The 15,010-nt window shown below is 37.9% G+C and overlaps 1 protein-coding gene across 2 annotated transcripts in view; it reads right to left on the bottom strand.

Annotated features, from left to right (window-relative positions):
- Positions 1 to 3,451: 3,451 nt before the first annotated feature.
- ASZ1 (ankyrin repeat, SAM and basic leucine zipper domain containing 1) overlaps positions 3,452 to 15,010 on the bottom strand; it is a 38,055-nt gene continuing 26,496 nt past the window's right edge. For both annotated transcript variants that reach the window (XM_039571718.1, XM_039571719.1), the window contains exons 10-13: positions 12,365 to 12,477; positions 6,388 to 6,493; positions 5,836 to 5,949; positions 3,452 to 4,001 (exon numbers count right to left, since the gene is read on the bottom strand). In XM_039571718.1, coding sequence (XP_039427652.1) covers positions 3,849 to 4,001; positions 5,836 to 5,949; positions 6,388 to 6,493; positions 12,365 to 12,477 — 486 coding nt within the window. In that variant the 3' untranslated portion in view covers positions 3,452 to 3,848. The remainder of the gene's footprint in view (positions 4,002 to 5,835; positions 5,950 to 6,387; positions 6,494 to 12,364; positions 12,478 to 15,010) is intronic.

Below are 15,010 nucleotides of genomic sequence, written 5' to 3'. Positions count from 1 at the left end.
CTACACCATTTGGATCAGGATAAAAACTAGAATTTATCAGCTATTAAAACTGTTGAGGATACCCATCACATAATCATCTCATGTCAGTAATAGCCCATGTTGTATCTCACTTCTTTCTCAGTATAGCCCCATTACCTGGAAATGCCTATTTCTGGAATAGGGAAATGTAAATTTTCAAATATACACGTCCCCCTGCCTCCAGAACAAAGAAATGACAATACATGTCTTTAAAAGCAGAAATCTGCAGTTCTGATACCTGTTAGACCTTCAAGGCTTTGTAGCCTTGCTACCTACTAACAGGTATCAGAACTGAAGTCTCTGTACATAAAGATCCAAAGCAATATTTGCAGTACTTCACTAGTAACACAGGAGTTTTATTTGGGAAAGACGACCTGTAGCTTTTGCAGAACAGGTGAAACAGAAGGCAGATGCAAACACCTACTCACTCTTATGAGGAAGTGATAGCTTTGGGGAACACCTGAAGGGGTTCAAAGACAACAAAAGAAAGAAGAATAAATTGCACATGTTAAATCTTGTCCTCAACAAGGCACTTGGATGAAATAAAAGAAGATAAACCAAACACATACTGAAGTCAATGGAGACTATAACAGAAAGCTCACTCTTTCTCAATTTAAGAATACACATACCCCAAACTACTCTATTACTTGTAATTGGCTAACAAGAATAATTAAGGGTAATGCCTTATGACAGGTCAGGTACTGCACAAGTCAAATTTAAAGAGCAGAGCAAATCCCAAGGCACAGAAGAGAGACACAGGACACACAAGCCACAGTGTATCTTAGATGGGAAAATTAAAAAAAACCAAACTTGCAGTTCTTTCAGATCTCCACAGGATCACCCAAGGCCCTAATTTTACATAACAGCCTAAAGATTCAGAAAAGGCCATTTTATGAATAGTCATCCCTATGAAAACAAGTTAGGTATCCAATAACATTGCAAGTAGGAACCTCACTGCATCTTTAAGCAACTAGGTATCCCGAAGGATTTGGCCCGAGGTCCAATTCACTCAATCCTCAGCATCTCAATTTGCACTACTGTAGGAGAACAACAGCAGCAGGGCTGCGCAGCTTACCTGCTTAATACATGCAAAGCTCTTTAGCATTCTCCTCCAATCCCCTCATAGATGTGCAAATCATTGTATTCTTACTGTTCTAGGATAATGACTGCAATTTGACGACTTGCAGAAGGAGGCCTCACAGCAGGGACGTTTTCATATGAAGGCTCCCTTAGGAGGTGCTGGTGGGGCTAAGAATTCTGACAGTGTAGCTCAGGGGCCAGATGTTGAAGGAAACTTTTTCTTTGCTTCCTGCCCTATCACTACCATATTGTGACACCTTGTCAGAGAATTTGAAAGAGGCACTGCAACAACATGAAAGTGAATAAAGGTTCTTGAAATGCATTGTTTAAGCCTGAGTTTGGAATCCAAGAAGGTAAATGCAATTTTTTTTTTTTCATGATATGGTATGTTAAAATATTCTTTGTTCCTTTGGCTCTTAACATGTCCTCTTCATGCAGCGCAGTTTCTGATCAATCAATTAATGAAAACAGCCTGAAGTGGTTACTCCAATTCCCTTGCTTCTTGTGAGCAGTTTATGGAATTTTGAACACTATACTTGAACAGTGCAGGATGCCAAGGATGCTGCTGGCACAAAACTTATGTTTAACCCAAATGATGTTTACATGTGTGCTTGCAATTGTGACTACAAGCATCAGAAACAGGTGATCCATAAGATAATTTAAAACGACCAAGCTTCTTCCAAACTTATTTTAGAGGTCATCTCCTGAAGTTCAGACATTTGACTCACTTCTGCAAAATCACTTTACTGTAACTCTCACACTGGAAAAAAAAATTACCAGCAACTATCATGCATTACTTTTTCCCTCCTAAGTACTTTACACCAAAGGCATAACAATTTAGTTAAATACTGATAAAACTTTTCTGGAGCCGATTTTCTGTTCAACTGCAAGAGCTCCAAGTTAAGCTTAAAGGCCTCCATCTGACCAGATCTTTTCTCCAAATTCATGGAAAAAAAGTTTAAACTTCTATTGTCTCAAATGTCAAGATCTACTAGTGGCAGAAAACGCATCCTTGAAATGGAAGTTATATTCAGTGTCCTTTGAAGTGGCTTTGTTAATGCAAATTGTCACTTAAGTGAAGAAGGGCAGGCTAAGAAGCAGAAATCTTTTCAACCACTTACTAGTGGTTGAAATAATTCCACTTAACTAATGAGAGAGTACATGTAGGAAACACAGTTTGAACAACAGGCCTGACCACTTCCCCTCCACTACCAACCCCAAAAACCCCAAACATCTTCACCCAACAGAAACTCCCAAAAGATGCTGGGTGTCAAAGTTCTAGTATTACCTGTGAGTCATCCCATCACTGACCAACTGCAATTGAACCGAACCGTATTTCAAGCTGATTAGAGGAGGAGTGGTATGTATATAAAAGGTTCTTCCTTTCACAATATGCACCCTGTTAGTTTAGGATTAATTCTAAGGCAATATGAAGAAATAGAGAACCATTTTTAAAATATTTTCTTTTCTATACTTTGTTCATGCTGATAGAATGTTCACTTCCACTTCTGGTAGATGGTGGTGGTGAATACAGCTCAGCCACTCTGACACCAGCTTGGGAGCAGAAAAAACCAGAAAAAAATCCCCAAACTTATGTTTTGCCTCTGGCTTCATCAATCTGTAGGATGTTCCTGGCATTGAAGGACGAAAGGAGGTAAAACAGTTCCAGTAACAAGGAAACACACTAACACAATGCAATTCTCTAAAACAAAAAAGCAGAAAACAGTGGTAACAGTGATTGGAATAGCACTCAAGTTTTCATCTTCTCCTTACTAGTCTCTAGAGGGAATATGAAAGGTTAAGACTCCACACAACATTTCTGAAAACTTACAGACCAAAAGTTTCACATACCCATTCAGGTTTATGTTTTTTTAGACTCCTTTTGTTTCATTTTGAAAGAAAAATGTCCCTTCCAAAATATTCAGCATTTTTACAGATGTTTACTGAAACCTGCAAAAACATAACTAGTTTGAATTCACTTACACCAACTCCCTTTTTTCCTAACATAGCTGGTTTGGTAAGCAGATCAAAACCAGTTGTAAATGTTTCACTGTGGGATTACAAACACCTTTTTAAGTGGAGAAAATATTAAGAAAAAATTTGTAGTGAAAGACCAGACCAAGAAAAAACAAGCTGCTATGCCTTCTAAGGTCTGCATTCTTATAGCTAAGGACTACTATAATCCTTTTAATAGATGTGATGAAACTCTTAATAGAGGTGAGTATCCCTAAGGAAGCAGATTTCAGGCATAATTTAAGTATCATAGTTCAGTGGGAAATGACTTTTTAGGCTACATGTAACAAGATTTCCATCGTTCTCTTGATTGTGAAAAGAAAAAAACCCCACACGTATCTCTCGGCAAGAGAAAAGATCTTTATCAAGTTAAAACTGAACATGATACTTAAAATATTTTAAACTATCCCAACCCCCAAAACACATCTGCATTATAATTTTAAATACAAACGTGATACATACTCAGAATTTGCTTATGTTCACCTCTGAACAGTTAAAGTAAAAACCGAAACCAGTAATTAGTAAGCAATAATCACAGCTTTATGCTAAAAAAAGAAACGCAGCATTGACAAGATTTTAGACCTGCATTCTATACCAACAATGAATTTCAAACAACAATGAATTTCAAAATAAAACCCTAAGATACTCTTAAGTAACAGTTTTCATTTTTAATAAATTTATTTTTAGATCCAAGTACATACTAGATACTACAGATATGATCGGAAACAGCACTAAAATTATTTTTGGGTTCTCTTTGCTACTAATTTAATTGTAAATAAGAAAAAACCAAATCCAAGCAGTGTTACCACTCCCATTTTCACTAATCTTTTTCCCAAGGTGGCTGCTTTTTCTGGAGGTTTCACTCGGTTAGGTTCATTCTTCTCTTCATGCTGAGGCAGATGTTAAATCCATGTGAAAAGTACAAAAAAAAAAGTTAGTGTGAAAGCTTCTTAAGTAGATTATAAAGCACCCAGTCCTAAGAATCTGCATGCATCTAGGATTGATACTACTTCTTTCTGTCTCTGTTCTACTTAATTTGAAATAAATGTGTGTAAACCTTCATCTTATCTGATGTTCAATCATTCTGTAACATATATTAGAAAAACGAACTGTTCATTTACAAACTTAATTACTCAGCAGTAAAATACTGCTATTATTAGATGCTACAAAAATCTAATAACAAAACAATTGAACTCCAACTGTCAAACATTTTAACTAGAACTTCTGCCATTTAATTACTAAAACAACTGTTTATTTATAAAGGAAGTTAAATACATAACAGATTAGACTTTCTTGAAATTAAAGGAAGAGTGGAAAGTACCTTACAAGTGCCTGCTCAAATACATGCTGAACCTGAGTGGAGCCTTGTCATAAAGGACAGCAGGGTTAGGTTCTTATTTTCTACCTTAGTTCATAATGCTTGGAAGGCCATCTCACTTACTGCACTTTCAAAAATTATATGCTACAGACATGTACTGCTGGCAAAGTCTTGTAATGATTAAGGTTAGCAAACAGTACTGAAGACTTCAAGGGAATTTATACAAACATTTTATGTAAGACGTTTAACTGTTTCACTTAGATTCACACGTTCACACTAAACGCTTGGGTGCTCTACATTCAAAAGTGCTCCATCATAAATTAAGTAAAACAAAAATGCCTTGTATTAAAGCACTCGTAAGTGAAATTCATAAAACATAACAGGATTTAAAAAAAGAATTGCATTTTTGAAGTAATTAGAAGGCGGTTTCACACAGGACACAAAGATACCATGCTTCATCTTGACAGCTATTAAACCTTACGTACAGATAAAGTCAAGTGGCACCAAACTTGGAACCCTCCCAGCCGTTATAACTGGCCTGCATATATAGGAGGCAAATATATACACAATTGATGATTGCATATGCAAAAAAAGGAATAAATAGCTAGTAAGTTCTTTGCCACAGTTTCTACCTCTTAATATATTTGCTGTTAAGTGATTTATTGGGAGAAGGCTGTTATACTACATTAAATTTACTTAAACTACAGGAAATCGAATCAGTAGCATTATACTCAAGGTCTGAGTTCCACATGGCTTCATTCAGCAACAGATTCCTTTCTGACACTGATGCTCCATTTACCCAACCCCAGTGGCCGTTCATTTTACCAGCCTATTACTTAGAATGACCCCATCTGACAAGAGAGTGTCACTGTGTTGGTTTGAGAATGACTGATGTGGTGCTAACATCTAGCCTTGACCTCTCCCACCCTCTTCTTTTGTCACTCTGCAGTTATCTGGGATGCCTCCCATTCAATCCATAAAACCTTAGTATCTTCCTTGTGAGTCAATAATTCCAAACAAAAGATTCCTTAATTAAAAAGTAAGAGTGTAAGTATTCAGCGTGGCATCTATGCCACAGTGGTTGTCCAAGAGCACAGGGATAAATTCCAATTAATTCTTTCGTGCAGTAGAAAGAAAAAGGCAGATTGTGCTTTCCTTTGGAGATTCTCCACAGGTAGATTGTGCTTTCTTTTGGAGATTTTCCACACTGCAGTGGAATATTAGAGATTATTTCTCATTCTGTCCGTGAAAAGGTGGAAGGGGGAGAGAGCAATGCAATGCCCAAGCTAAAGCTAAACAACCGTTGGCAGACCAAGGTATGAAACATTTCCCTGATGGATGCCACATTTGTGGCTGCATCAGGAACTTGTACACAGTATTTAACACCCTCACTCACACACACCCACCTCCACCACCAGGTCCTTCAGTTTGCCAACTTCTTCTCCCAACTTGTTAACACTGCAAATCAAGTCTTTGCAGACTTCAATATAACATTCAGTTGGTGCCCACTGCAGTACCATCTGTTAATAAATACAGTTATTTGCCATAATTACATAATTGTAGATTATAATTTAATATTCTACAGTTAATGTATCACAAAAGATAGTGCCAGAAAATGTTTATAACTGCATTTATGCTGGGTTTTAATTGTATGATTTATGCACAACAAGCTACTACTTCCTAGCAGCCTTTGTTGGAAACTTTTGTCACCTCAACTCTCCTATCAGTAGAAACATGAAGAAACAAATCAATCTCCTTTAGTTGTGTGGCTTAACTCTTTGAAATAAATTATTTTTAAGAAGTGTCCTTTAGAGAAAGGGCATTGGACAGCTTTATATAACTATACAATAACCAAGATGGTTGGTATTCATAGTTTTCATGTTTTCATAGTATTCATAGTTTTCATTTTACAAGGTGGAATAATACACTCTAAATCAATCTTTTGTTTGGTTGAATACCTTGTGAGAATTTTTGAGGAAATGGTTATTCATGGTCTGCACAGGAATGATCAGCTTACTACACTCTTTATTCAACTTCTGAAGAAACTTGAGGAATTCATCTTCACTAGAAAAATAAAATGATATTTTGTTATTTGTCAAATGCTGTAACTTTTTGCAAGCCAAATATTACCTATGGATTTCCAACACTGGCTAGTGAGTTAAACATGCAGTTTCATAACACACAAAAAACCCAGTATCATTTTAACAGCAAATAGTTAAAGACATTTAACACCTTAGCAAGTTGGGTTTTTTCCCCCCTTGTTTGTCCCATTCCATCCTCTCCCTCCCCCACCTTATTTTGGAAGGACAATATTTTTGACCTGCAGCTTACATTTTTGAGGTAGATGCGAGGGAAAAAGTCTGGTTTGTACTTTGGAGCTAGGACTGAAATGACTAGGTTTAGGGTCATTTAAAGCAGAGTGGAAGAAAGTAAGAATTCAGTAATACTGGCTTGGCCCTTGGATCTGCCACTCAGTGCCATGGCCTAGTTGAGGTGTTAGGGCATGGGTTGGACTCAATCTTAGAGGTCTCTGCCAACCTGGTGATTCTGTGATCTGGAAACATAGAGCCTTAAATATCCAATGTTACCTTTTTGAAGAAAATTTTTACTTGGTGTTCAAATACAAGCAGGAAGATAACTCTCAAAATTAGTTTGCTCCATGTCTCCAAAAAGTGGAGAAAGGTATAGAAAAATTTAACAGTTTATTTTCAACTTTAAGTTTCTAGAGCTTCCACATGACACTGACTCAACTTTACCGGAAATGTCAGAGAATTTTAGTCATAAATCATGGTGCTGGCCAGAAACTTGTTGCCATTCACCAGGAAGATGGAAAGAAGGCAAGGAAGAAGAAGATCCAATTGCTTTTACTGAGTGAGCTCTCAAACTCTGGAACTCCTGAGAAGTGTCTGTATCTCCAGTAGGAAAGTTTCTGATAACTCTAAGCTATATGGGTGAGTAATAGGCAGGGCCAAGAGACAATTACAAGTTCCTACTGCAGATCTTCCTGTTCTGCAGATCCATAGGATCTGAATAAACTAATTCAGACTCTTAACATTCCTCCATTCCCTAGGCAATCTGCTATTAAACCTAAATGCAACATACACCACTTGCTTCTTGCTTCTGAGGGCAAAGAGGTATCCACGAAATTTGTCAAACAGCTAAACTAAGCTACATGCCAATGCAGTGCAAGTATCTAAATGGAGATGGAATTTAGGCCATAGAGCACTTTCCTTCAACTTTGGGCACAGGATCATTAGTGAGTAAAATTTCTGCCACTGCTCAGGACATGTGTGATTTGCAATAGTGCTGAACTGTTAAGACTTTAACACTTAAAACAGAATATACGGAAGTATTAATAGGAATGCTGGAGGTTTAAAACCAATACTGCACATGCTTTTCATGAAGATGCGGAAGTACAAAAGCCTATTAGTTTGTTTTTATAAAATAAACTATTGCTTGTTTCAGAACAATGTAATTGGACTGAGTATTTCAGTAAAGAACACAAACACTAAACATCTGGAGATAGTCTGAAAGTTCCTCCCACATTACTATAGTCAAGCGATAATCGCAAATATTTTCTTCTACTTAGAAAGATAACTTTTTAGCTGGCTGGGATCAGTTAGGGCACCTTTTGTGTTTCATCACAAAGGAAATTATACTTTGGAAATCTGGAAGGACACTCGGCAAATATAAAGTATGTCATGGGCTTGAATCAGGGAGGGGAAAAAACATTTAATCTATCATACTACTTCATTACACCATAGTTCTTTAAAAACTCCCTATTTTCATGGAATTTTATACCTGTTGCAATGACATGCTCTTGTATTTAGAAATGGAAATAATATTTTCAAAAAAGGATCACTTTTAAAAAGAATTAATGGCTGCCAAAACATCAGTGGCTAAATAGTGCTAGACACTCCGTAAGTTTATAATCAATCAGTTCAAGATTTTCTACTATGTTAGTTTTTCTATGACTTAATGACTGATTCTCCTTCTCACAGAATGACTTTGAACAAGTGGAAAGTAAAATCTTTATATAAAAGCATGTAAACATAGCCTAAGATTTTAGTCTCAAGGTCAGATTCCTAGAATACATGTCAGGCAATTTTCTAGGAAACTATGCAGTGCTTGCCATAACTGAAGTGCTGTCATATTTTGTGTACTTCAGTCTTAAATCAATCAATTATTTTCTGGTTTTGAGAACTACATATGATCTAAACCCACACTATACTAGGAATAAGATATGTGACTGGTGTGTGAGACTGCACCAGATACCATGTGGGTATTTTATTGTATTTGGCCACACACGGTGATGGATGATGTTTTATATTTCTCCACTTACTCCCTCTGTTCAAATTTTTAAGCTGCTCTGCTTGAATGTATGTACTAAACACTACTGTGGAACAATCTGAAAAAAGCACACATTTTAACATAAAAATGCATAAAGCTTAAACTGGGCAAAGTCCCCTTAAACTGTAGCTAATTATCGCTCACTGAAGAGCCAACATCCATTTCTAAAGGCACCTAACAGATTTCTGGCCTACCACCTTGGCTCAGCAGCAAAGTCTCTATTTTAATACAAATGGCTCAGATGCTGTTAAAGTACTTAGGGTGTATCCGTATCATACTGGTTTATACCCGCCTGCATGCTGAAACTTCAGTTCTTCAGTATTGCAGGACGTGTCCAAGTTTGCAGGATTCTCTTCTGAAAGTACGCACTTGTTTTGATGGGAGAATTACAGAATCATAGAATAGTTTGAGTTGGAAGGGACCTTACAGACAATTTAGTTACAATCCCTTTGCCATGGGTAGGGACACCTTTCACTAGACCAGGTGTCTGAAAGTTCCATACAACCTGGCCTTGAACTCTCCTAGGAATGGGACATCCACAGCTTTTCTAGGTAACTTATTCTAATATCTCACCACCTTCACAGTAGAAAATTTCTTCCTTACATCACATCTAAACCTGCTCTCCATCAGTTTGAAGCATTCCCCCTTGTCCTGTCACTACATGCCCTTGTAAAAAGTCTTTCTTCGTCTCTCTGGTAGGCTATTTTAGGTCTCTCTAAGGTCTCCCCATAGTCCTCTCTCCTCCAGGCTGAACACCTGCAAGTGTCTCAGCCTGTCTTCATAGGACCAGTGCTCCAGCCTTCTTGGTCATCTTTGTGGCCCTCCTCTGAACTCCCCTTCTTATGCTGGGAGTCTTGGAGCTGGTTGCAGTAGTTCAGGTAGAGTGTCAAGAGAGTGGAGTAGACAGGGAGAATCCCCTCTTGACCTGCTGGCCACTCCTCTTGGGATGCAGCCCAGGATACGATTGGCCTTCCGAGCTGCAAGTGCACATTTGCTGGGTCATGTTGAGCTTCTTGCAGGAGTTGGATTTGATAATCCTTGTGGGTCCCTTCCAACTTAGGATATTCTGTGTTTCTATTATTCTTGTCAACCAACACCCCCAAGTCCTTCTCCTCAGGGCTGCTCTCAGTCGATTCTCTGCTCAGCCTGTACTTGTGCTTGGGATTGTCCTGACCCAGGACATTGCACTTGGCCTTGCGGAATTTCCCACATCCACCACTCAAGTCTGTCAAGGTCTGGCTGAATGGTATCCTGCTGGAACCCTGGGCTCTGAGAATTTCAGCCTATCAGTACTGAGAGGCAGTGATCCTCAGAAGTACACTGTATTCGATCCAAAATCCTGGGAAAAGCTTCCTAAGTTGTGTGATAACACTGAGGTTGTTGCTGTGTAATTAAAACTCATATCACTGGGTGGAATATGTAGAGATGTAGAAAATTAGGTTTAGGGGATATAGGTAATAATAGGTTACAATATGGAGGCTTTTGGGTGTGGATTTGTCCTTCATCTTTTCTCTTCCTTCTTCACAAATCTGAGTGTTCTGGTATTGGTTCAAAAAACTCGCACTGCAGACCATGAATAGATAGTTATTGGATTATAAGTAAAAACATATTACTTGGTATTTCATAATTGGTTAATTTGGACCTTAAAAAGCCTTGGAAGTTAGAACTCTGGGCCATTTTCCACCCTGCCAACTAAGAGGCACATATCATACACCTGTGCTATAGATAAGAAAATAATAAACAACAATTAGAAGAAAAGCCTGGTTGGTGTCTCCTGCGTTTTAATCCAAACTCTGAGTAAAAGAACTTGAAATTCAGAAACAGAGAAAATTAACAGTATCCCTTCCCTCCAGCACACCACACAACTCAGGGTCACTGGCACACACACCGAGGGTGTACTCAATCCCAGTCTCCACGTCACCAGCAAAGATGTTAAACAGTGCCAGCCCCAACACCAACCCCTGAGGGGTGTCACTTGTTACTAGTTTTCATTTGGACATTGAGCCGTTGCCCACAACTCTTGCCCAGAGTGACTATCCAGCCAATTCTTTATCTCCTCACAGACCAAAAGCAACATCAAAGTCTTCCATCAGGACATGAACTCCCTGCTCTTCAGCCCATCTCAGTCTTTCAAGAGCCTCTTCAAATGCCTTGCACATCTTCCCATGTCCTACAGCTCAAACTTGGCATTGTGCTGCAAAAACATAACTCAAGCAGGCCACAAAGTCTCTTTTTCATAAACACAGTTATGGATAAAGATACCAGCACAGCACCAGCACTGGGAGCAATCAGTGTATGAATAATTGGTTGGGAGTGGAATACATACTAGACAGTCTCATGGAACTGGGACTCTAAAAAGACAACACTATGGCAGGATCACATTATGACATGACTGCTAACGCAGAGTGTCAGTGCAATTCAGTCCCCTCCAAGGCATGGAGACACGTACAGATTGAATTTGAACCCAAGCATATTCTTTGGGCCAATGAACAACATAACTAACAGGGACTCTAGCCTTACAGCATTCAAATAATACAGACAGTTCTCCCCACTGTTTTGGAGAGGGAAGTAATATCTATGACAGTACCAGCACAGCTGCCAGATCACTAGTCAAGAGGGGAATATACACACTTCAAAGAGGCGCTGAACCCTTACTATCTAATCCATTATTAGTAGCTGTTCTTCTATAAGTTTGGGAATTAAGAAGAGGAAAGATATGACCATAGAATTTAAACTGAAGTCTAGTTGTGCTTTCCAGAAAAATAAAAAGTACTTACACAAAAAGAACAAGAGACTTCAGAAATCTTAAGGCTCCTTTGTACTTACTGTATCCTTCCTTTTTTATTTTGTGCTGGATGTGGAGTGCTCTAGCAGTGCTTAGGCAACTTATTAAGTTTAATAGCTGAGGAACGTACCTCTCAGCTCAGGCCTGGCTTCCATGGTACTGCACAAGACTATAGTAAAAGTATGAGAGGTGTTGCAGACCTGATGCTTAAATACTATAATGAGAAAAAATATCAAGTTGGAATGGAAATCTGAAGGAGTAACACTTTCTTTAAAAAGTTTCCTTATAAACCTACTGATACACACAATCTATGATAAGCAAAATAGCTTCTAAACTGCTTAATTGGTAAGAGAAAAAAAAAAAAAAGAGATATTTTGATTATTTTAAAAACTGCTTCTAGTGGAAGAGAAAAACAATGAAAAAATCTGGAATCTAAAGAGAAGAAGCATTTATGATTTAAGATACACATGTACAAGATATTGTATTAGGAGTTGAAAATTAAAGGCCTGTGCAGAAGTTATATGCATCTCTCCCTCCTGCACTTTTTAAAATTGCATCTTACAATCAGACAGATTTGATTGGAAGACTAGCAGAGCCTACCTTGTCTATGCTTCCAACTTTCTTTGTGCAAAACACAGCCACCACCAGCTCTCATAATCCACTAACTCGCATATTCTCAGGAATGTTATGCATTAAGGGATAAGGTGTGAAACACTTTTACCTTTGAGCCACAGACAATAACACAGTCACCTTAAATAGTTAATATTTCACTTCCATTTCCTTAGATATACTATTAATACCTCATTTCCAGCTTCATAATTTCTGAGATATCTTCAATTTTTTTTTCTTCCACTTGCAGCTCGTGAATAGCATCTAGGAGTTTCTGTTGATCTCCAGGATTTGTAATGCCAATCTAAATTTAAAGAGTAATTCCAAATATTATTTACTTTTAAACTTAACTAGACATAACAGTACCATAACACTCACCGCACAAGCTTCTAAATATTAAGATTCAAAAGAAGTTATTTTTAAGCTATTGCAACCAGCTACAATGTATGTAAGTGACAAAGAAAAAAATAAAACCACAGAAAATATTCAATGATGCAGAACAAAATGGCAAGAGATGAGGAGCTGCCAAACCGAAATTGCACAGGATACTCAGAAAATCTGTTTAGGGTTCATTTAAAAAAAAAAAAAAAAAAAAAAAAAAGCAGTTTGCCTAAGTACCCCTGTGTTGTTAGGATGTTAGGTTTTCTATTTCAGAATCATCTCTGACAGCAAGATAATGAATCATCATTATGGTGATACAGCATTAACTCAAAGAAAGAGTGAAAACTATCAAATCAGCATAAAATAGAGAATTTTACAGGAAGACATCTTTTTTAACTGAAGGAAAACACAAAAGATATATACTATGTAACTGAGATTCTCTAAGTGATGCCTAGAACAGAAAACACTGGCAGCTGTGCTATCCATCAAGTATCTCAGATTGAATTTTAAGTCATATTTAAATCCTAGGCTGAGAGTTTTCTTGCAGAACACTTAAAGAATAGTTCATTTGTTAAAAGGGAAATGCTTCTGTGGCACATTCAATACTTTTCCTTGCTCATATCTGACAGGCTGCTGTGCAATGCAGGACTTCTGGTAGCAGCAGCCCTAAGATGCTCCTCCACACAAGCGAAAAACCTCTTGACTTTGTTCCTAAGGTGCCAGCTGAGTATCTAACTCAACAGGAGTAGACCACTCTGGCATTTGAGACAGCAAGGATCTTAGAGTCTCCAAAGCTAGGCTGTATGGGACCCTCACTGATATTCTGAGGACTTTAAGTTACCTTCTGCACCCTCAAAAATCTGGAAGATGTTAGTGTTTGCAGTCTCCCAGATTCCTGTCAGAAAGAATTTTGAATAAACAGTTGACAACCCATATCAGATCGAAATTCTAGGGAAGAGATAGTGCCTAGGGAAATGCTTGCTTTTCTCTGAGACCCAGTGTTCTGGCACCCAATGTTCACTGTGACTGCTTAAAACTGTCCTCCAGGTTCTCCACCAATTACAGGTAACAGGTAACTATGGGCTCACAAGTGTGCCTTTAAACATTTCAAAACCATGTTAAGTTTATAGACAAGTAAGTTTTTCAGCAATGCAAAATCCCAACAAGATTAATCGGGAATTTAACTACATGTGTCAAGAACTTTTGAGTTTCTAACAGGTTTCTATGGGTACCTGAATAAATTTTACTGAAGTCTTTTCAGCAAATATCACTAGCAGCTTTAAGATAGAAAGATCTGGGTTTCCTATAAATAATCTGCTTCACTTGTGTTGAGCTGCAAGTTTGCTCAATTCATTAGTTCTCAGGTTTGCCTTGTGGAGCCCTATCTGTAATGAACTAATATTTTCTTAAGGCTTACAAAGCATTACAGCAGTCATTTCATCATGGAGAAAGAAGCTGATTTACACAATAGCATCTTGAGGATTAAAACTATCTTATTTAAAGTAGGGACTATTGTGAAGACTGCCTTTGCTTTTGACTCCACCTTCTCATTCCTGAAACCAGCAAATCAGGATGCAGCTTTCTGACCAGAGTATCAGGAAGATGTTGCACTTTGTTCCTCTAGAAATAAAATATCATTTTGTTTTTCTGCAAACGGATCACTTAACACCACCACATCTTGAAAAATATGTGTTGGGAAGTACAGAATGTGATAAATGTCACTATAGATAAAGCCTTCTACCACCACAGTAATTCTGCATTTGGAGGTAGAAGGTGCAGAACCAAGAGACGGAAGGTTGATAGATCAGTCCAAACTACTTTCCCATTTCTAGACCATCTCTGCAAGAACACGAAGTGACCCAGAATCTGACTGCTCATGCAAGAATGAATGCATGGAACAACCACAGTGCAGTAATCCCTTCTTGAAGGATAAGTGAATTTTTAAGTTGGCGTTGGTTCACTTGCACTCTGCAGTCCAAATTATGCAAGTATTATTGTGAAGTGGCCATGTTTAAGAACGCGAAAGTGCTGTACAAGAACTTCCTTATATCTGTCAAACAGACTATAAGCACTCTCAATTTTAGCCAGATCAACTCTAGGAACATCTATTTTATTCTTTACTTAAATACATACAAAGCAGCCCCTCCAAATCCAAGCCCCAAGCTCACACTCCAGCATGAACGTGACAAGAGGTGAATAAGATGGCCTCAACACATGAAAGATGATATACTGCACAGATAAAACCAGTCAAGCTATGCATAAACTCTTGTATCAATGCCACTTTGCCCAAGTAACCACTAATTTTAATAACCTGACACATTTCTGTCAAATATTAAATGCTTTTTTCAGGGAGTAGGGGCAGAGAAATGAGTCCTGGAACTGTGATATAGACCAGATAATTATCTAATTATGTAGTTTAATTTCTGGATTATATTTTGAATTTTGATGTGTCAACT

Source organism: Corvus cornix, chromosome 1A (assembly GCF_000738735.6).
Source record: "Corvus cornix cornix isolate S_Up_H32 chromosome 1A, ASM73873v5, whole genome shotgun sequence".
Taxonomy (NCBI): Eukaryota; Metazoa; Chordata; class Aves; order Passeriformes; family Corvidae; genus Corvus; species Corvus cornix.
Note: the sequence above shows the minus strand (reverse complement) of the source record. Positions and strands in the feature narration are given on the sequence as shown.